General features: G+C 40.3%; 1 protein-coding gene and 1 non-coding gene across 3 annotated transcripts in view; both read left to right on the top strand.

Annotated features, from left to right (window-relative positions):
• The window catches only part of RAB3GAP2 (RAB3 GTPase activating non-catalytic protein subunit 2), a 95,554-nt gene that overhangs the window by 40,648 nt on the left and 36,744 nt on the right, over window positions 1-18,162 (top strand). For both annotated transcript variants that reach the window (XR_006815553.1, XM_045982733.1), the window contains exons 9-18: window positions 1,261-1,359; window positions 8,041-8,189; window positions 9,212-9,291; window positions 9,438-9,527; window positions 11,024-11,163; window positions 13,055-13,271; window positions 13,831-13,974; window positions 14,182-14,264; window positions 14,617-14,681; window positions 17,714-17,804. Coding sequence is in view for 1 of the 2 variants with exons in the window: in XM_045982733.1 (XP_045838689.1) it covers window positions 1,261-1,359; window positions 8,041-8,189; window positions 9,212-9,291; window positions 9,438-9,527; window positions 11,024-11,163; window positions 13,055-13,271; window positions 13,831-13,974; window positions 14,182-14,264; window positions 14,617-14,681; window positions 17,714-17,804 (1,158 nt within the window). In the remaining variant the exon portion in view is untranslated. The remainder of the gene's footprint in view (window positions 1-1,260; window positions 1,360-8,040; window positions 8,190-9,211; window positions 9,292-9,437; window positions 9,528-11,023; window positions 11,164-13,054; window positions 13,272-13,830; window positions 13,975-14,181; window positions 14,265-14,616; window positions 14,682-17,713; window positions 17,805-18,162) is intronic.
• Window positions 3,179-3,305, top strand: LOC123928551. The gene has a single exon (XR_006815760.1). It is a non-coding gene; the product is annotated as a small nucleolar RNA SNORA36 family (small nucleolar RNA).

The following is an 18,162-nucleotide window of genomic DNA, read 5'->3' on the forward strand; positions in this document are numbered from 1 at the left end:
GTCATTTAAAATAGTTACCATTAATATATATGCCTACAGAGACTGGGAGTTTTCTGCAGGTAAGAATTCAGTCAATGAAATAAACTAGAAATAGATAATTATAATTGGTATTGTCAGCCATTTAATTTTTGTTATTTTTGAATTCCTCTTTATTTTTCTGTCTAAGACCATAAGGCCATTTTGTCTCTAGGAAGGAAGTAAGCTATTTAGTACCCTCTTATCATAAGTTGCTCTAAAAAGAATTCTGATGGCGTAGCCAAGAAATTGTGCTTTTTATTTCTGCATGTAGGAAAATTCTCTTTTCTTGGCCTTACTATCAAATCTGAAATGCCTAGAGGAATATATATTTCACTTATTACAGTACTTTCTGGAATAAGCAACCAGAATCCAGCTGTATTCTATTTTTTTTTTTTTTTTGGTATGCTACGTATTTCTTTGTTGTTGTTGTTTAAGATTTTATTTGTCAGAGACAGAATTTGAGCACCAGCAGGGGGAGCGGCAGGCAGAGGGAGAGGCAGAATCCCTGCTCAGCAGGGAGTCTGGTGTGGGGCTGGATCCCAGGACCCTGGGGTCATGACCTGAGCCAAAGGCAGGCGCTTCACTGACTGAGCCACCCGGGCGCCCCCAACTGTATTCTAATATATAGCTTGAGAATTTACTGATAAATAGGACCTTGTGCCTGAACCTGTGGCAAGAGGTGTAATACTGCTTTTTCTTTTCATTACTCACTAGGCAGAAATACTGAGCAGTGACGGGCGTTTTATTCATTCTTTCTGGTAATGCTTCTGTTAACATGTCAATCAAGGCTGGCCTTGGTTACTTGCCTTAGAGACCTTGCTGGGTGTGCGCTCCTGCCAGGCCTGTCCTCAGGTTTTTAGTTTTTCACCAAGTTAAGGCACTGGTAGCTGTTCCCAGGATTTTATCCACTGTCTTTCTCCAGGGGAAGAAATTGCTTATTTTGTCATCAATTGCAGTTTGAATTCACCTTAAATTTTAGTAATAGTCTAGGGTTTTTAATAGCCTTCTCCTATTACATGAATGTTCTGAAAATCTTTTGTGACAGTCAACTTACCTGTAATGTTTGCATTTTACACGTATTGTCTTGGCATGAATAAACTTCACTTTAACCTTGTTTGCGTTACCTTCCTCATTATTATCATTTAAATTTTAGAGTAAACAAGTTATTACATTTTTTATGGATTTTGTAAAACTTCATCCACTACAGTTAAGTTTGGGTTGTTTGATTTTTGTCTTTAACAGCTGCAGCATCTGGCAATGAGAACATACAGCCCCCACCGTTAGCATATAAGAAATGGGGTCTCCAAGATATTGACACTATTATTGATCATGCTAGTATTGGTAAGTGTTACTAGTTCAAATTTTTATGCAATTTATTTCTTTCACTTTTTAATTGATGTGTCGCGTTTATGAGAAATGTACATTTATTCTTATGTGAAAAGAAAATGCATCACCTTTAGTGAGACATTTGGAAGTTACTCCAGACTTACAGATTATCATAGATGTATGTGTTTAGGAAGTGGTAGGAGTTTTAACAATTATGTCTTCAGCAGCAGTATCGAACAGTTTTAAGTCTTTCACTATTTGTCTAAAATTTTTTTGCAGATAAGTTTAATCCATGTAATTACCATATAGATCAGTCTTGTAAAAATATAATCTTTAGACCAGCAGAATATGGATTAAAAACAGATTTCTTCTTGCAAGCGTATTTGAAGACTCACTCTGTTGGGCACTGGCAACACAGAAACGAAAGGACATGGTCTCATCCAGGAAGCATGAGTTTAGTTGGAAGACGCGTGTGAAAACAATAGCAGGAATACAACAGTAGGAGACGAGCGGACCAGAGGGAGTGGGAGCAGAGAAGCCCCTGACACTGAGGGAAGAAGGGAGCAGGAAGCTGACTTCGGTCTGACATTGGAAGAATGAGTGGGACTTGACCAGGAGAACAAGCACAGAGAAGGCATGTGGTCGACCTGTACACGGGCCAGGGAGTAGAAGTGCACTGTCTGCTGTACAACTAATGGGTACTAAGGCCAGCTGGCAAGCAAGCTTGTAAATAGGAATTAGATTTTGAAGGGGCTCGTGTACTGTGCAGAGGAATTTAGATCTTTCTCCTAGCAGCACTGAGAGCCATTGGAGCATTCTAAGCAAGAGAATGGTATTATCACTTAGCCTGTTAGAAAAATCACTTTGGTGGAAGTTTTTGTAGACTGTAATATAGAGGTCAATACTAGAAACTAGGCACAGTAAGGAAGCTGTAATTATCTTGGAAAGAAGTGATGAGCTTCTGAATTCAGGTAGTAGAAATGGGAGTGGAGAAGAAAAAAACAAAAAGTTTTTTCTGTTTATCAATATATGTTTATTAAAAAATTCAAATAGTACGTAAATATACAAAGAAAAAAAGAAAAAACATCCCCTTCATCCTACCATCCAGAGATACTCAACATTGGCATTTTGGTAAACCTCCTTACAGACTTGTATGTGAAATTCATGTGTTTTTATATATATATGGTTATATAGAGAAATGGTTTTTCATAAATAGGATTATATCATACCAACCATACTGTAACTCTTTCTAATCTATTTAAAGAGACTTCCAATCAGTTTTGCTAAATACACGTTTTTATCAGGGTCCTAATAGAAGACAGATGGCACCCTTGAAATAGGACAGTTGAAACTCGTTTTATTTATAGAGAAACTACTTAGGAAGATGTGGTGTAGGAGAACCGTAAGGGATGGTACAGCATCTCGGAGGTTCTTAGCAGCCCAGCTGTTAACCACTCCCAGGCCAAATGGGGTGACGGCCTGGAGCAGTTCCAGAACTTGGAGATGATAAGTAGAATCAGCATCTTAAGAGCAGGTTGACTTCTGCACAAATGTCACAGGGGAATAGGTGTCCTGGCTTCAGTTTCCTTTCTGTCCTTGATCCACTGATGAGGCTTCCCATCGTCTGAACCCAAGTGGAGGTCAACGTAATGGACACACACTGGCCCCTGGGACTGGGTGGGGAGAAAAGGAAGGAGTGTGAACCTGCAGAGTTAGACAGAAGATACCTGACACAGAGATCTCTTTGTTTCTTGTTGCACAGTTCTCTGGAACACTCTGCAATCAGCACTTTACTGGCAGCCAGTTAGTCTGTCTTCACTTTTTGGCTGCAAAATTCCAAAGTGTTGAGTGCAGGTCAGGGTAGCTTCCCTGTTCTGTTAACTGCGGAACATTGCAATGGGCTAAGAACAATGATTGGATAGAAATTATCAGTCTATTCATTTATCTCCCAGCCTACAAAATGAGTTTTTAAAAAATTACAATGTACTTTATTTTGCATGTGCGTCTTTATGTGAAGTTTTGATTAATTCATCCAACATATAAGTGAATATTATGTCCTAGGTATTAATTAATATTGGAGCTAGACATACAAGACAAACAGGATCCTGCCCTGATGAAGCTTACTTTCTGGTAATCAGGAGACACACAGTGAACGATTGAACCAAATGAATAATTTGGTAATTTTGAAATGTTGGTATGCATCATGAAGAAAATAGGCAGAGGGTTATGATGGAGAGTAAAGAGAGAGGGCCATCAGGTAGACTGGTGAGGAAAGGTCTCTCCAGGGAGGTGACCTTCACACTGAGATGTGAAGGGTGAGAAGGAGCCAGCTATGTGAAGAGGTGTAGGAGGAGCATTCTGGGCAGAGGAAGCAGCAAAGAGACAGGCCTGTGGGACCTCAACATCCTGAGAAGCAGGAAGGAGTTCAATATGACTTGATTGTAAACGTAAGGGTCAACAGGACAAAGTCAGGTTGGAGACGTAGACTAGGGTCAGATCACATAGGGTAAGGAGTTTGGATTCTGTTCTAAGTATGGTGGATGTCATTGATGGAGTCTAGATATGGAATATTTAAAATCATCCTTCTGACCTGCTGCTTAGAGAGAGGCTTATAAAATAAAAAGTAAAGGCAGGGAGACCGGGAAGGAGTTTGTTGCAGGAGGGGAGAATGATGGCTTTTCCTATGATGGGAGCAGTGGAGTTGGAGAGGGTAGATGGAATAAAGACATACTTTGCACTTGGAGAGGGATGGATTTGAGAAAAAAGAGAAAGGGAAGATTCAAGGATTTCTTAGTTTTTATTTTGTTATTTTAAGGATTTCTTGGTTTTTAAATTTGAGCAAATGATGATCAGACTTTACTGAAATGATAATAAGGAGAAGGAAGACATCTGAGATGGTCAGATTGGAGTTATATTTTTTCCAGGTTAACTTCTGACACAATTACATGTTCAAATGGAGGTGTCAAGTAGACAGACATACATGTCTAAAGCTTAGGGAAGATGTCCAGATTATTGATAAAAATTTGGGTGGGAACAGTCGACTGTGGAATGCTTCATAGAATTCAAGAAAGGGAGAGGGTCCATTGGATTTGACAACGTAGAGCTCTTCATTGAGTTTGATATGAACACTTTTTAGGTGGACCAGTGAGGATGAAAGCCAGATTGGAGTAGGTCAAAGGAGAAATATTTCCACCCCTACTTTCAAAAATTAGAAACACAAGAAAAGAAACTGGATCACACATCTCCATTTTTATGTCCAGTCTTGACCTCTTCCTTAAAATTTATATTCCCTCTCCAGCTCCTGTTGAACTTTTGTCCACCTGGATATCCAAACTTACCATATCCAAAGCAGAATTCTTGATTTCCTCCCCCAGATTTGTTCCTCCTTTTTTCTTCTATATCATCTCTTGTTGCTCACACCAAAAGACTGAGTCATCCTTGACCCCTCTTTTTCTCATCTTTTTCATCCAGCCTCCCATTTGTCTCTTCCTGTCTGGCCACCACTCATCTCCATCCCTGTTAGCACCGTGGTCTGAGCCGCCATCATGTCTTGCCTGAATTACTGAGAGAAAAAAATATTCTAACTGGTCTTTCTGCTGCCTTTCTTCCCTCTCTAAAATTTTTTCACCAGTTAGCAGCTAATATCCTTTTGAAATGTAAGTCATTTTTTTACTCTTTTGCACAAAATGTTATTTAAAGTGGCTTCTCATCTTGTTCCTAATAAAATCCAAAGGCTTGACAGAGGCATACCAGGCCTGCCATTGCCTGGTTTTTTGGTACGTCTTTTACCTTCTCTTCTTTAGTACCCCCCACCCCCGCACCCCTGTGTGTTCCACCGTGTTCATCTCCTTGTTGCTGAGATGCACCAGGCATCCTCCCACTTGAGAGCACTTGTAAGTGGTGCTCCTTCTTCCTGGAAAATTTTGCACAGCTAGCCATGGGGCTCTCTCTCTCACTTCATTCAGGTCTCTGCTCAAATATTATTTTGTCAAAGAAGCCTTCTTTAGCCACTGTAATGAACCTAGGAAATCATCCAATGAGTTTGACTTTGTGGAACTTTATATTAAGATTTAAATTAGTATGAATATTTTAATAATGATAATATTTAATTCTTAATAGTAGTTTAATATTTAATAAATTATATTTCAAGTTGGCATTCTGTTTATAGAAATATTATATTTTAATATGCATTTTTAACTTTAAATTATAATTTATAATATAAATTATGTTAATATTTATACTAAGGTGTTTCAAAGTGTGGAAAGGCCTCAGATGTTCAGGAAATAAAAATAACTCCCATCTAAGGAAATGTAATTACAGTAGGCAGCTTGTCTCAGCAGTGAGTAATATTTACATCATTCTTAATAATGAAAACAGTGAATGTGAATTTAAAAAATTGAAATATGTGTATATTGGCAGGATATGGTAGAAGGAAGAGGGACTGTCAATAAGCTGTATCTTCATTTGCCTTAAATCAGTGAAAAATAATGCTAAGATTGGTGACTCAGAAGACAGCAGACCTCTGGATCCCGCCACGTGGTTGTAATATAGAGAGCCAGACAGCATGTTAGATAATAACAGGGAGGTGTAGTCAGCCAGCTGTAGACTGTGGGAGAGGAGTGTCACGGAGGCATGGGGGGGAGGGGTCAAGCAGGATAGTAGGATTTGGGGCTGGTCTTGGATGTCCATTTGTTTGTGAACCTTACTCTGAAACCCAGATGTATCCCTGCCCCCACCCCCCACCCCCGGCAATGATCAGCTGTTCTGCTGTAAACAGCAGAGATACGGAAAGTCTAGGTCATCCAGGTTAGGATTTAGCCAGGCGAGTATGTGAGAGAGACACAGGGCAATCGTAGGTGTCTGCAAGAGAACGATTGTGATGGAACACAAATCTAGGCCTGATAAGAAGGGGAGTAAACGTGGAAATTGCTTGATAGTGAAAAAAAATAGTAGGATTAATGAAACTCTTGATGAAATTGGGGAATATTACAGGGTTAGTGGAGGAAGATGGAAAGCTCCGAGGTGGTTGTCAAATGGTGGTATGCTTGAAATCGGGGTTTCAAAGGCTGTAGAGGTGCCGACAGGAGCACTGACAGGGGCTGACCGAAATTGTGGGAAGGGGAAGATCACAGTGGTAAGGATGGAAAGAACTGCTCAGCCGTCTCTTCAGAATAAATTAGAACAAACCTGCTTAAAATTTGGGTGCGTGTTGGGAAATTGTCCTCTGGATAGCTTGTAGCAACTTATACTCCCCCCTATAGCACGTGGGAGTATGGAGAGAAGTTATTCTTAAGCTTAAATTTCAATTTATATGCCACACAATTCACCCTTCGATTTCATTCTGGTAGAGTCAGGCAAAACTTATGCAAATTTTTATCATACAGTAAAAACATTTTGTATTTTGAATCATGAATTCATTCATGAATGTGAGCCAGGCATTCTGATCTTTCCGCACAGTCCAACGTCTGCCACAGTTGAATCCCTGAATCCAGCAAGTGGTTTGCTCATGAACTCCCTAAAAGTTTTTCCTTTCCCAGGGCTCTTCTTCAGGAACAATGTGTTTTTTGACCATTTGCAGGCAAAGTAGAGGCGATACCTATGTATGAAAATTAGGATAACTCTTATTCCATTCTATAGTGTATTTGAGTTCAGAACTTCCCAACTGGGTATCTTCGTGGACCGTATGATGACCCAGGTCCCATATGCACACCTGAGTCCACACAGCTTGGCATTAGTAGTACGTCTTCCTAGGTCTTAAGCTTATCTACCCCCACCCCCCGGTCTCTTCCTGCCACCCAGGTGAATTTACATGATCGTGGTTTTTCCTCTGCTACTCCACATAGGCATGTGGGTGCCAGCATTCAGTCTGTCTGCTTTTGCTCTTAGAGCCTTGGGGAAAATGAGAAGTTAACTCTTCCTTAGAAAAGTTGGGGATTTCTGGACTACAAAGTAAAGGTTCGAAAGTGTTTGTTTTTGCTGGGTTGGGCGGGGTGTAGGAGCACAGGTGGGGGGAGTTAGCACCACCTCTGTGGAATGCAATATAACAGTATTGAATAAAATTTTAAAAAATGTGATCCCCCCTGAGCCCACGCTTCTGTCTATAAGAATTTTTCCATGCAGGTAGAGTTCTGTAGGTGCACAAAGACATATGAAAGATATAAATTGCAGCATTATTTGTCATGGCAAAAGATGGGAAGCAACCTAGATGTCCATCAGTAGGTCAGATCAGTTACGGTATGGCCATGCAGTGGGTGAGTGAGGAAGAAGAATGAGGCATGTCTCCTTGATATCTTATTAAATAAAACACACAACCACTGTCATTTATGTATGTACAACATCTCTGGAAAGCAGCAAAAGACACTGTTTCAGTTGGGGCCTCTAAGAACCGACTGAAACCTGGAGATCTAGGCAGACTATACTTTTATACCGTTTGAATTTTGTATCTGTTAAAAAATTAATATTTAAATTTTGTTTTTGTAGCATTTGATGGCTTAGAGGAATAGATGGCACTTTTAATGTCTTATGAATAGCTTATGACATTGATTTTTTGTATTTTAAAAATGACTTCTATCTGTTATATAAAACTAAGGAGTTTGTGGCTTCGAATGGAATTGACGTAAAAATTTAATGACCTAGAATGAGTGTCATTTTAGTGCCTTCTGCTCATGTGTTGTTGCTGTTGTTGTTTTAAAATAGGTATTATGACTCTGTCCCCTTTCGACCAAATGAAGACTGCCTCCAACATAGGGGGATTTAACGCAGCGATTAAAAACAGTCCGCCCGCCATGTCGCAGTACATCACTGTCGGGTCCAATCCATTTACTGGCTTCTTCTATGCGCTAGAGGTAACAGTTTCCTCACTGATCACGAGTGAGGCCTCTCTTGGTTTTTCAGCTTGTCTACAAATGGAATATTGTGAATTAGCCTTAGAAAGATTCAGCAGTTTACATTTCTAAGTTTCATTGGAAGCTAAAATTAGTCTCCGCTGACTTTCTTCTAAATTCTTAGGGGAACTGAGAAGGTACTAAAATCAGCGTAGAATAGACTTTTGTGTTTCTGATGCCCCAAGTTCTCGGACAATTGATTTGTCTTTAAATACTGATGCAGTCATCAGCGGCTCAGGGTTGTGACTGTCGGCCCACCAGGGATTTGAGTAACTCGCGAATTGTAAAGCTGCCAACTATAGTTAATGTAAGTGGTGAAAATTAGCTCCTAAAATAGGGGACCACTAGGTGCTGGACTTGGTGTCTCTTATTTCTTGCTTAAAAAAACCAACCTTCTCAGAATTGTCCAGACTATCTCTTTACTTTAATAAAAATATATATTAAAAAAAGAGGAGGGACAGGAGCCAGTTGTATGTAGATCAGAAATCCATAGCCCTGCTAGAATAATGCCATCTTAATGTCTTAGTTTAAACTTTTTAAGTTAATTACAATATAAGGAGGAAAATCCTGGAGACAAATAGAGGACTAGCAATTTTACTGTTCAACTCTAGAGTTAAAACTTTTGATTTTATTTATTTATTTATTTATTTGACAGACAGAGATCACAAGTAGGCAGAGAGAGAAGGAAGCAGGCTCTCCGCTGAGCAGAGAGCCCAATGTGGGCCTCGATTCCAGGACCCTGGGATCACAACCTGAGCCGAAGGCAGAGGCTTAACCCATTGAGCCACCCAGGCGCCCCAAAACTTTTGATTTTATTGCTACCTCCTAAGATAAAGCTTTATGGTCTGAAAGATGCTGCATATTTTTGCTAGTGCAGGCTTTACAGCTTTTCACAAGTTTTAAAAAGTAAGCCTTGCCTAGAAAGCGTGTTCTGTTTCTCTGTCAGCTGTTGAGTTTTCTCTTGGCCGCGTCCTGTTTTCCAGGGGAGCACCCAGCCGTTACTGTCTCATGTGGCGCTGGCCGTCGCAAGTAAACTCACTTCTGCTTTATTTAACGCTGCCAGGTAATTCCAGCACCGTTCCGGGTAAAAGTAGCTGTATTATCTGTGTGTCTGTAAAGTTACCTGGGTGGTGTTCATAGCTGTTTTGGTCGTCTGCATGTTAAAATGCCAGGAGCGCTGGTTTTATTCTCCAATTCCTTTCTGTGCAGTGGCTGGCTTGGTTGGAAGAGCAAGCACGAAGAAGAAGCCGTGCAGAAGCAGAAGCCAAAGGTCGAGCCCGCCACCCCGTTGGCTGTCAGGCAAGTCTGTCACGCTCCTCTCGCAGTTCCATATTTTAGCAGGAGTGCTGTTGAACTTCTGGTCTTTCGGGGGCTTAGCTGCCGCGCCGATCTCACGAGGTTCTGTCACGATATGAACTCCACGAGGAGGGTGGTTCTTGCCTGTTTGGCTCACAGCTGCCTCCCCGGCCTGTGGGAGGTGCTCAGTATGCATTTGCCGGGTGGGCTTTTTTCCCCAAATACCTGTAAACTTAGCTTAATTTAAGTTGCAAGAAAATTTATTTTGGGAGAGCTGTTGAATTTTTTTAAAGAGCCGAGATAGTTTGTCAGTAAGCTGTATAAACTTAAAAAGTGCTTAGTGATTTCTTTATAAAAACATAAAACAAGGAGTCCCATGCATTCAATCACTCCTCAGAAGGCAGGGTCGTGCTCTTTTGTTCACTTCCGTTTGTTATAGGATAGTATGTGTGTCAGGTTCTGGGGTAGGAGGAGAGTGTGATTTTTGCTTGATTTTGTTTTTAAATCATTTTTGTTGATTTAATGTAAAATACTACCATAAAGGGAACCAGAACCATCCTCCGCTTACAGATGCTCATCACCTAAGAGGTTTAACTAATTATCTGTTATTAAAATTTATTGAAGATGATCCTCTAAGGTTTTTTAATCTTTTTAAAAATCTGATAACATCTCATATTTTCTAAATTCACTGAAGAATCAAGAAGTAAGCCAGATGGCCCTGTGCCTCCTAAGTAGGTTAGAGCATTGGGGTACCTTGTCTCAGGACTTTGCTCCGAGCTAAAGTAAGATTGGTTCTAGACCAACATTTGAGAAATAATTATTATCATTGTATTTTATTTGGTAGAGGGGAAGTTCTTGAGGTAGAGTGATGTCAGCAGGATATGATATCTAGCAGAAAGAAGAGATTAGAAATATGAACTAAATCAGACAAAAGATGCCTGTGTAGGAGCAAAGTATTCCAAAATTTCATTAGTTGTGAGGGTGCTGTTCACTACAATATAACAGTTAATCAAGAAAAGATTGTTATACTTGATAGTCTCTAAAAATAAAAGATTAGATCTATATAGAAAATCTATGAAATAAAATGTGGGTGTTTTATTTTATAATGAAAGAAACTTCTTATGCACTTTGTGTTGCAAAATGTCTGGTGTGATTACTTAATAAATTAACTATTAATCCGTGCAGGGTTTATATTTCTTCTTCTTTTTAAAGATTTTATTTATCTACCCAGCAGACAGAGATCACAAGTAGGCAGAGGGGGAAGCAGACACCCTGCTGAATGGAGAGCCTGACAGGGGGATGCGGGGCTCGATCCCAGGACCCTGAGATCATGACCTGAGCCCAAGGCAGAGGCTTTAACCCACTGAGCCACCCAGGCGCCCCTATATTTCTTTATATAAAAACAGATTTGGCCTATTTTGTTTATGCAGCTCATGATTCTGTCATCTTTTTCTAGACTGGAATTTGATTTGAGCCTTTTATTTTCTTTTAAATACCAGATTTGGACTTCCAGATTCTAGACGCCATGGTGAAAGTATATGTCTGTCTCCGTGTAACACACTGGCAGCAGTAACAGATGATTTTGGGAGAGTAATTTTATTGGATGTGGCTAGAGGAATTGCAATACGCATGTGGAAAGGTACTTCCTTATAAAAATCCAGAAAAAAAAAAGTTAATTTCCTTTTTTACCCCAGTAGTTGAGCAGTATTGCTTAATTTGTTATGTTTATGCTGTCTTTTTTTTTTTTAGCATGAACTCATTTTTGTAGTGCTTGATCGTAGTCCAATTGATCTGCCCTTTAAGTTTGATCAACTCACAGCCACTTTTAATCTCTTCCTTGTATACTTTTCAGTTCTCACTGTCATTGTCAAATTCCTGAAATCTTGCCCCTGTTACATTCATTCCATTTCACAAGGTCATGTTTAAGTCAGATGTTCTCTTCAAATCTAGAATGCTAAGTCTTTCAAACTAAAGATGGCAAAACCCATCTTTGCTGACACGATATCCATATCCATATGCTTGGGTTAATTTCTTAAGTTTCTTGGTCAGGAGTTGTAGTTAGCTGCTAATAAAATACCCATGTTCAGGATTGATATGATATGCCCAGGACATCCTCAGGAGCCCAGTTTCACTTCTTGAGCTTCCCCACTCAAAGTTATTTCATGGTTCACATGGCTGCTGGAGCTCCAGCCTTTGTATCTGCATTCCAGGAAGGAGGAAAGGAAGAGGAGGAACTATCAACTGAGCCAGTTCACTGTGAAGATGATTTCCTGCCAAGCTTTTTCTGCAGTGCATTAGCCAGGACTTAGTCACATAGTCATACCTATCTATAAGGGAGACTTGTAAATATCTAGGCACACTGTCCACCTGAAAAAGATAAAATCTCTTTGATCAAGGAAGAGGGGAGGATGCATATATTGGAATCCTCTAGAGTAGTAACACGTCAGCACAGATGGACTACTGGTTAGAAACCATAGTAATCATGCAATCTGGTCTTTACTGAGCAGTGTTGGTCTGTACTGAGCCATGTGAGGAGTAATGGATTTTAGGACATTAAGTTACTCTGGACAGATAGAGAACACTGTCACCTTCTTCCAGAGAATTCCTGCAGTGTTTACCTGTTACTTGTTTAAGTGTCTGTAGAAATAGGTTTTAATGCTGCAGATACATCATTTCTCCTCGGTGTTTGTCTTCTGAAAGAACATGAAGGGTGGTTCTCAGCAAGACTTTTCCAGAATGTAGAAGACTTAGTTACACCAGCTGGGCCAGACCCACTGTAGCGACCTTATTGCTGGCACTGCTGCTTTTCCTTCTGTGGCGGGTGCAGCGTCCCCCACACTCGGACGAGAAGGGTCGGTTGCCTGTGGAAGGGGCCCCTGAGGTGGAAGACAGTGTCAGCCACATCTCTCTCACATGGGCTGGGGCTTCCTGCCGCCGCCTTGCACCGTATTCTCCCTGTCTGCATCGCACCAAAGGACTCGAAAAGCAGGAAATCAAGTTGATCTTTCTGTTAGATTTTAATTGGACTTTTATTTAAAATCTAAACCTGATAATACCCCCGGATTTTTTAAAGGGAGAGAATTTTTTTGAAGAGAAGGAGCAACGAGCATGACATTGTGGAAGGGTACTCATGAAGCTGTAATGATCTCTGTTTTTTTGTTGTTGTTGTTTGGTCGTTTTGGTGTTTTTTTTAAGAATAAGAAGTGATCAGAAGCAAATATAACGAAATGCTAAGATTTAATAAGACTCGGTGATGAATTCAGTATTTATTATAATTACTATCTTTTCTGTTTAAGATACGTCATACTAGAAAGATAATGTACTTTTGTAGCTTTTTTTTTTTAATTTATTTTTTTCAGCATAACAGTATTCATTGTTTTTGCACAACACCCAGTGCTCCATGCAATACGTGCCCTCCCTATTTTTTGTAGCTTTTCTTAAACCCCTTGCTAAAATATCCCAGAGTCCTTCAGAAGCCTACAGTCGCCCCTAGACTAACTAATTAGCTTCCCTTTTCCTCGGTCTCCAAGGGTATCGAGATGCACAGATCGGTTGGATCCAAATCATAGAGGACCTCCACGAAAGAGTACCAGAAAAGGCCGAGCTTTCCCCTTTTGGAAATACTCAGGGCCCAAGCCGAGTAGCTCAGTTCCTTGTGATCTATGCACCAAGAAGGGGAATCTTAGAAGTGTGGAGCACACAGCAGGGACCTAGAGTGGGAGCCTTCAACGTGGGAAAGCACTGCAGGTAAGCGGCCAACCCTGGCATTTTCCTGGTTACGAAAAGGAATGCTTTTATTAAAGTCTTTATTAAAGCTACTTAGTAGGTTGCAAGTTGTTTGAGAATTGCAGTGTTATTATGGTTTTCCCTCCAAGCACCTGCTACATGATTAAGGATTAAGTATTTAACAACAAAAAATCCTACTGAAAAGGCCATGATATACTACCGAATTTAATAAAGTTACCTCTGGTGCTGCCATTTATCCCCAACCCTTACGTACGCTGTGGAGGCTCAAAAGAGATTCCTTCAGATTCCTGCGGTGATGATGTTAAGTGAGGTGCAGCCTTTGTTTGCCGTTGCTACATAGGCCTGACTGTCCTTTGATTTTGTAGCCCATTTTATCAAGGCAGAACTCTGCCAGTCAGGATCCGTTTTGCTTATGCTTTCAGTATCACTTAGAGTTTATTTGCCTTATTCGTGCTCCTGAGTTGGTAATAATGTAGGAGTCCCTCGCTATCAGGAAAGCACTTTTGGCATTTTTCCTTTTGTCTAATATTCTTACCATACCGGTTTGCCATTTCCTCAGGCTTCTGTATCCTGGCTATAAAATCATGGGCTTAAATAATGTTACCAGTCAGAGTTGGCAGCCGCAGACTTACCAGATCTGCCTTGTTGATCCAGTGTCTGGAAGTGTGAAAACAGTCAATGTTCCTTTCCATTTAGCGCTGAGGTAAGATTCATCCGGGGTCCCTCTGCTAACTTTTCCATACCTTGTTTTGCTCTTTGTTTTGTAGTTACCATTTCGTTGTGGTTTTTTCTCATTAGATATCTTTAAAGTTAAATAGGAAGAATATGAAGGAAAAGAGTTGGAGTGTGTCAGACTTAGAAGGAAAGCGTTTTCACATTCTGTAAGAATTTGTTGTCTTTATTGTTTTAGCGACAAGAAGTGTGAACGAGCCAAGGACATGCACCTAGTAAAGAAGCTGGCTGCCCTGCTGAAAACAAGACCTCCCCACCTCGGTGCGTGTCCTGCAGCAAAATAATAATGCATACTCTTAGGTCATTTTCTCAATTAGTAGTGTGTTCTAAATGCAGCATTCAAAATGTTTCCGTTCATTTGTGAGCTGTTGGAACTCCTCGAAGTAAGATGAGGTCCAAGTAATCATGTATATTTTTTATTAGAATTGCTCTGTAAATACGAGGCATGCCCTCTGGGCAATATTAAAATTTGTAACAATAAAGCAATACTGTGAGAGAAACCGGAAGTCCTTTAGCTGACTGATAGCCACCAATAAGTGCATTCTTCTTTCAGAGTTAAGTTTACCTTGTAATAAAAGTGAAAAATTTACCTTGGTTCATTTTCTCTTTGTAGATTTGGTTGAAACACAAATGAAGGAACTAATTCTTGATATTAAGTACCCTGCAACCAAGAAACAAGTGAGTATGTATAATATATGAACTTTCCTGCTGGGTAGCTAGGACCTATTTCTCTTAAGAAAGCCTTTGTTTTCCTTTTTCCCTACGAACATTTTTTTTTTATTCATGCATCCGTTTTTTTTCTGTTTTTTTATTCGTGCATCCTTTTTATATTCCTATATGGAAGCTCCTGTTGTCTCTGTTTCTCCTTTCCTCCTTTTTTTTTAAATTAAGTAACATTACCGTACACACATGTGCATGTTTGAAGCACACACACATACCATATACTCACATAATAATCATGAACACATGTGTGACCACCCACCTTAGGGAATAGAACGTTACCAAGAACTCTGAAGAGCCCTCCGTGTCCCTCCTCAAGCCCCTTCTCCCATTCTTAAGGTAACGAGCGTTCAGAATTTTGTGTTTCTCTCTCTTTTGCTTTTAATAGTTATATTATTTCTGTATGGCTCCGATAAAACATCGATGCATTTTCTGCCTTTTAAAACTTGGCATCACTGGAGTCCTGCTCGGGTCTCCTTGCCGGGACTCACTCCTTCAGCTGTTTCTTCGAGGCGTCCCCGTTGACGCGTGCGGCTGCAGTGGACCCCGCTGTGTCTTTCGTTATTCTTGACTCACTCTGCTCCTACCAGCGGGCATTTAGGTTGTTTCCAGTCTGCTCTTCCAGAGATACCGTGCTTATCCTTGTACATAGGGCACTACGCATCTTTATGTTCAGGAATTGTAGCGCACTGGGCTTCTCTGGCTGTACCAGTTGTTGAAAGTTTGCTTCTCAGAATATTTGCGCTAGTTTATGTTCCCGCTCCTGCCACGGAAGGGGCCTGTTGCTCCCACAGCCTCAGCGTCCCATAGTATCGTCAGACTTGTTGCCTTTTGCCAGGTTTGCAGTTCTGATACAACAACTCGCTGTGATTTCGTTGGCTCGCCCCCTCTTCTCCAAACCCCTCCTAATGCTGCTCAAGTTCTCACTCTAAATTCTACATTTCAGTCTCCATGAATACCTCTGAACTCTTACTCTGCTTTTAGTCAGAACTGGACTTAGGGTGGTTACTTGTTCTGTTCTCTCACTATTTCAGGTACCTGAATCCTAGCTCACCAGTTTTTTCCTTTTTAGCTCTTTTTTTTTTTTTTTTAAAGATTTTATTTATTTATTTGACAGAGAGAGATCACAAGCAGACAGAGAGGCAGGCAGAGAGAGAGAGAGGGAAGCAGGCTCCCTGCCGAGCAGAGAGCCCGATGCGGGACTCGATCTCAGGACCCCGAGATCATGACCTGAGCCAAAGGCAGCGGCCTAACCCACTGAGCCACCCAGGCGCCCCCCTTTTTACCTCTTTTAAGCTCTTTCAAGTAGGGACCTCATCAGATACATCAGTTTCATAATCCACAACAACTAAAATAATGTTAAATATGTGGGAGAATTTCGGGAATACTGATTTCTTTTTATCACTTTTTATTTTACTGTGGCAGTCATTTTTAAAAATACTTTTGTTTTATTATAGAACAGGCAAGTCCCTGTAACTTTTTTTTTCTTTCTTTTTTTTTTTTTTAAGAGAAGAAGGGTGAGGAAGGGCAGAAGGAGAGGGAGAGACAATCTTAAGCAGGCTCTGTGCCCAGTGCATAGCCTGGCAAGGGGCTCGATCTCACAACCTTGAGATCGTGACCTGAGCTGAAATCAAGAGTCAGACACTTAACTGACTGAGCCACCCAGATACCCATGTCCCTGTGACTTTTAGTCAAGTTTTCCATTCCACTAGCAGGGCTAATTTGTTCTCATTTTTCTCAGGGCAAAGTCTCAGATATGAAAGACGACATTCCTGTGACAAGGCGGGCAGCCAAGAAAGGTAGTTTAGAAAACCTGCAGTAGAAAGGGAGGGTCATAACCCAAACCAGGCTTCCCGTTTTGATACCATCTTCTTTCTTTTCTTACATCATGAAACAACAAAATTGGGAAAGTTGAGCATACTACAGATTGTCTTCTTGACCTTTAAAAAACTTATTATACTATTCAATTGTATGTGAAACTAAGAATTTTATTAAAAATGCAGGAAAAGCTAATAGTGGAAGTTGTGTATTATTTTCAACACTGAAGGAAAAAACAGTAGTTTAGGCTTGGAAGAGTGACTAAATGGTCAAGTCAGCTGCTAGCTAGTGTAATGGTAGACACAACAGAAACAATTACATTTTGCTGGGTATTTGCCTTTTTGAGTCACTTTCTTTATATCCACCATGTAGTTGCCTCATCATGGGCTTGACCACGCTCCTGAGCCATTCTCGGAGCCAATTTCTTACCCACCCCCACCCCGCCCACACACACACACAGAGGTGGTTGTGTTACAGTCTTTACCTCATGCTACATTCTTGGCCTACTTTTGAAATTATTTACTCTCGTCAAATAAAAAGTTTAATAGGCTAATACAGAAGGATAAGTGTGAACTTTAACTGCTGTGTCTATCCGTTGGTGATTCTCATGGTTGCTTCTTTAGGCATAAAGAGAGATTTTGGAACTAGTAGTGAAGGCTTCTTAAGTAACTTCTGAGGGAGGGGCAGGAAGAGGAAGGTGGGATGAGGTAGGGAACATAGATATAACTTATGGGGCCTATACATTCACCAGCCATGCTCAGATGCAGTCATTGTGTGGTAATTAAGTTGTTGTTAGCTTTCATCATTGACACAACAGTAACAGCTCTGCTTTCATTTATGGCTGTGAGTATAGACTTACACTCTTCTTGTTGGTGAATAGTTTTGTCCCTGTTTGGTCCCTGTTTCATCTTGGCCATTCTGTTAAATGCCAGTTTCCTTGTAGTTGTTTCATTCTGAGTCTGGGCTTTTTCCCATTCCACCATAAGGGGCATGAGATGAGATTGATTGCATAATACATATGATGCAACTCTCCTTCTCAAGTATGTACATTATTAAAACATGTTAACTATGGAGCTTCTCTTGGAAATTTGGGGTAGTGAAGGTGTCGGAATAAATACAAAATTTAAAAAACAAAATTGGTGCCATCTGATTGCTCAATATCTTTCTTCTAGGCTTTGGAAAGCATTTTGGCAAGTGAACGATTACCATTTTCCTGCCTTAGAAACATCACTCAGACTTTAATGGACACTTTAAAAAATCAAGGTAATGGGGTCTGTACTGATTGGAGGTTCTGGTCTTCAGATTTTATAATTCTAATTATAAAAACTGTTCCTGTCATGTTACTTCAGTGTGGAAATACTATAAGAAGTAAGGAAACTTATTTCATGCCTTTAGTATCTGGAGACTTTTTTATTCCCTGTTTGTTGTAGGAAGCTGATCTCCAGCTGAGCCTTCTCTGAATATATTGTTTCTTTCTGGAAATATTTCTCTTTAACATATTTCTACTGTGAGGAAAGAGACCAGTATAGGATGCTGAGAAGTGGTTATCTGATACAATTGTACATGTGTGAAAGGCAGCAGCATGAGGATTTTCTTGCTTTCACCGTCCTTTATTTAACTT

Source organism: Meles meles, chromosome 17 (genome assembly GCF_922984935.1).
Source record: "Meles meles chromosome 17, mMelMel3.1 paternal haplotype, whole genome shotgun sequence".
Lineage (NCBI taxonomy): Eukaryota > Metazoa > Chordata > Mammalia > Carnivora > Mustelidae > Meles > Meles meles.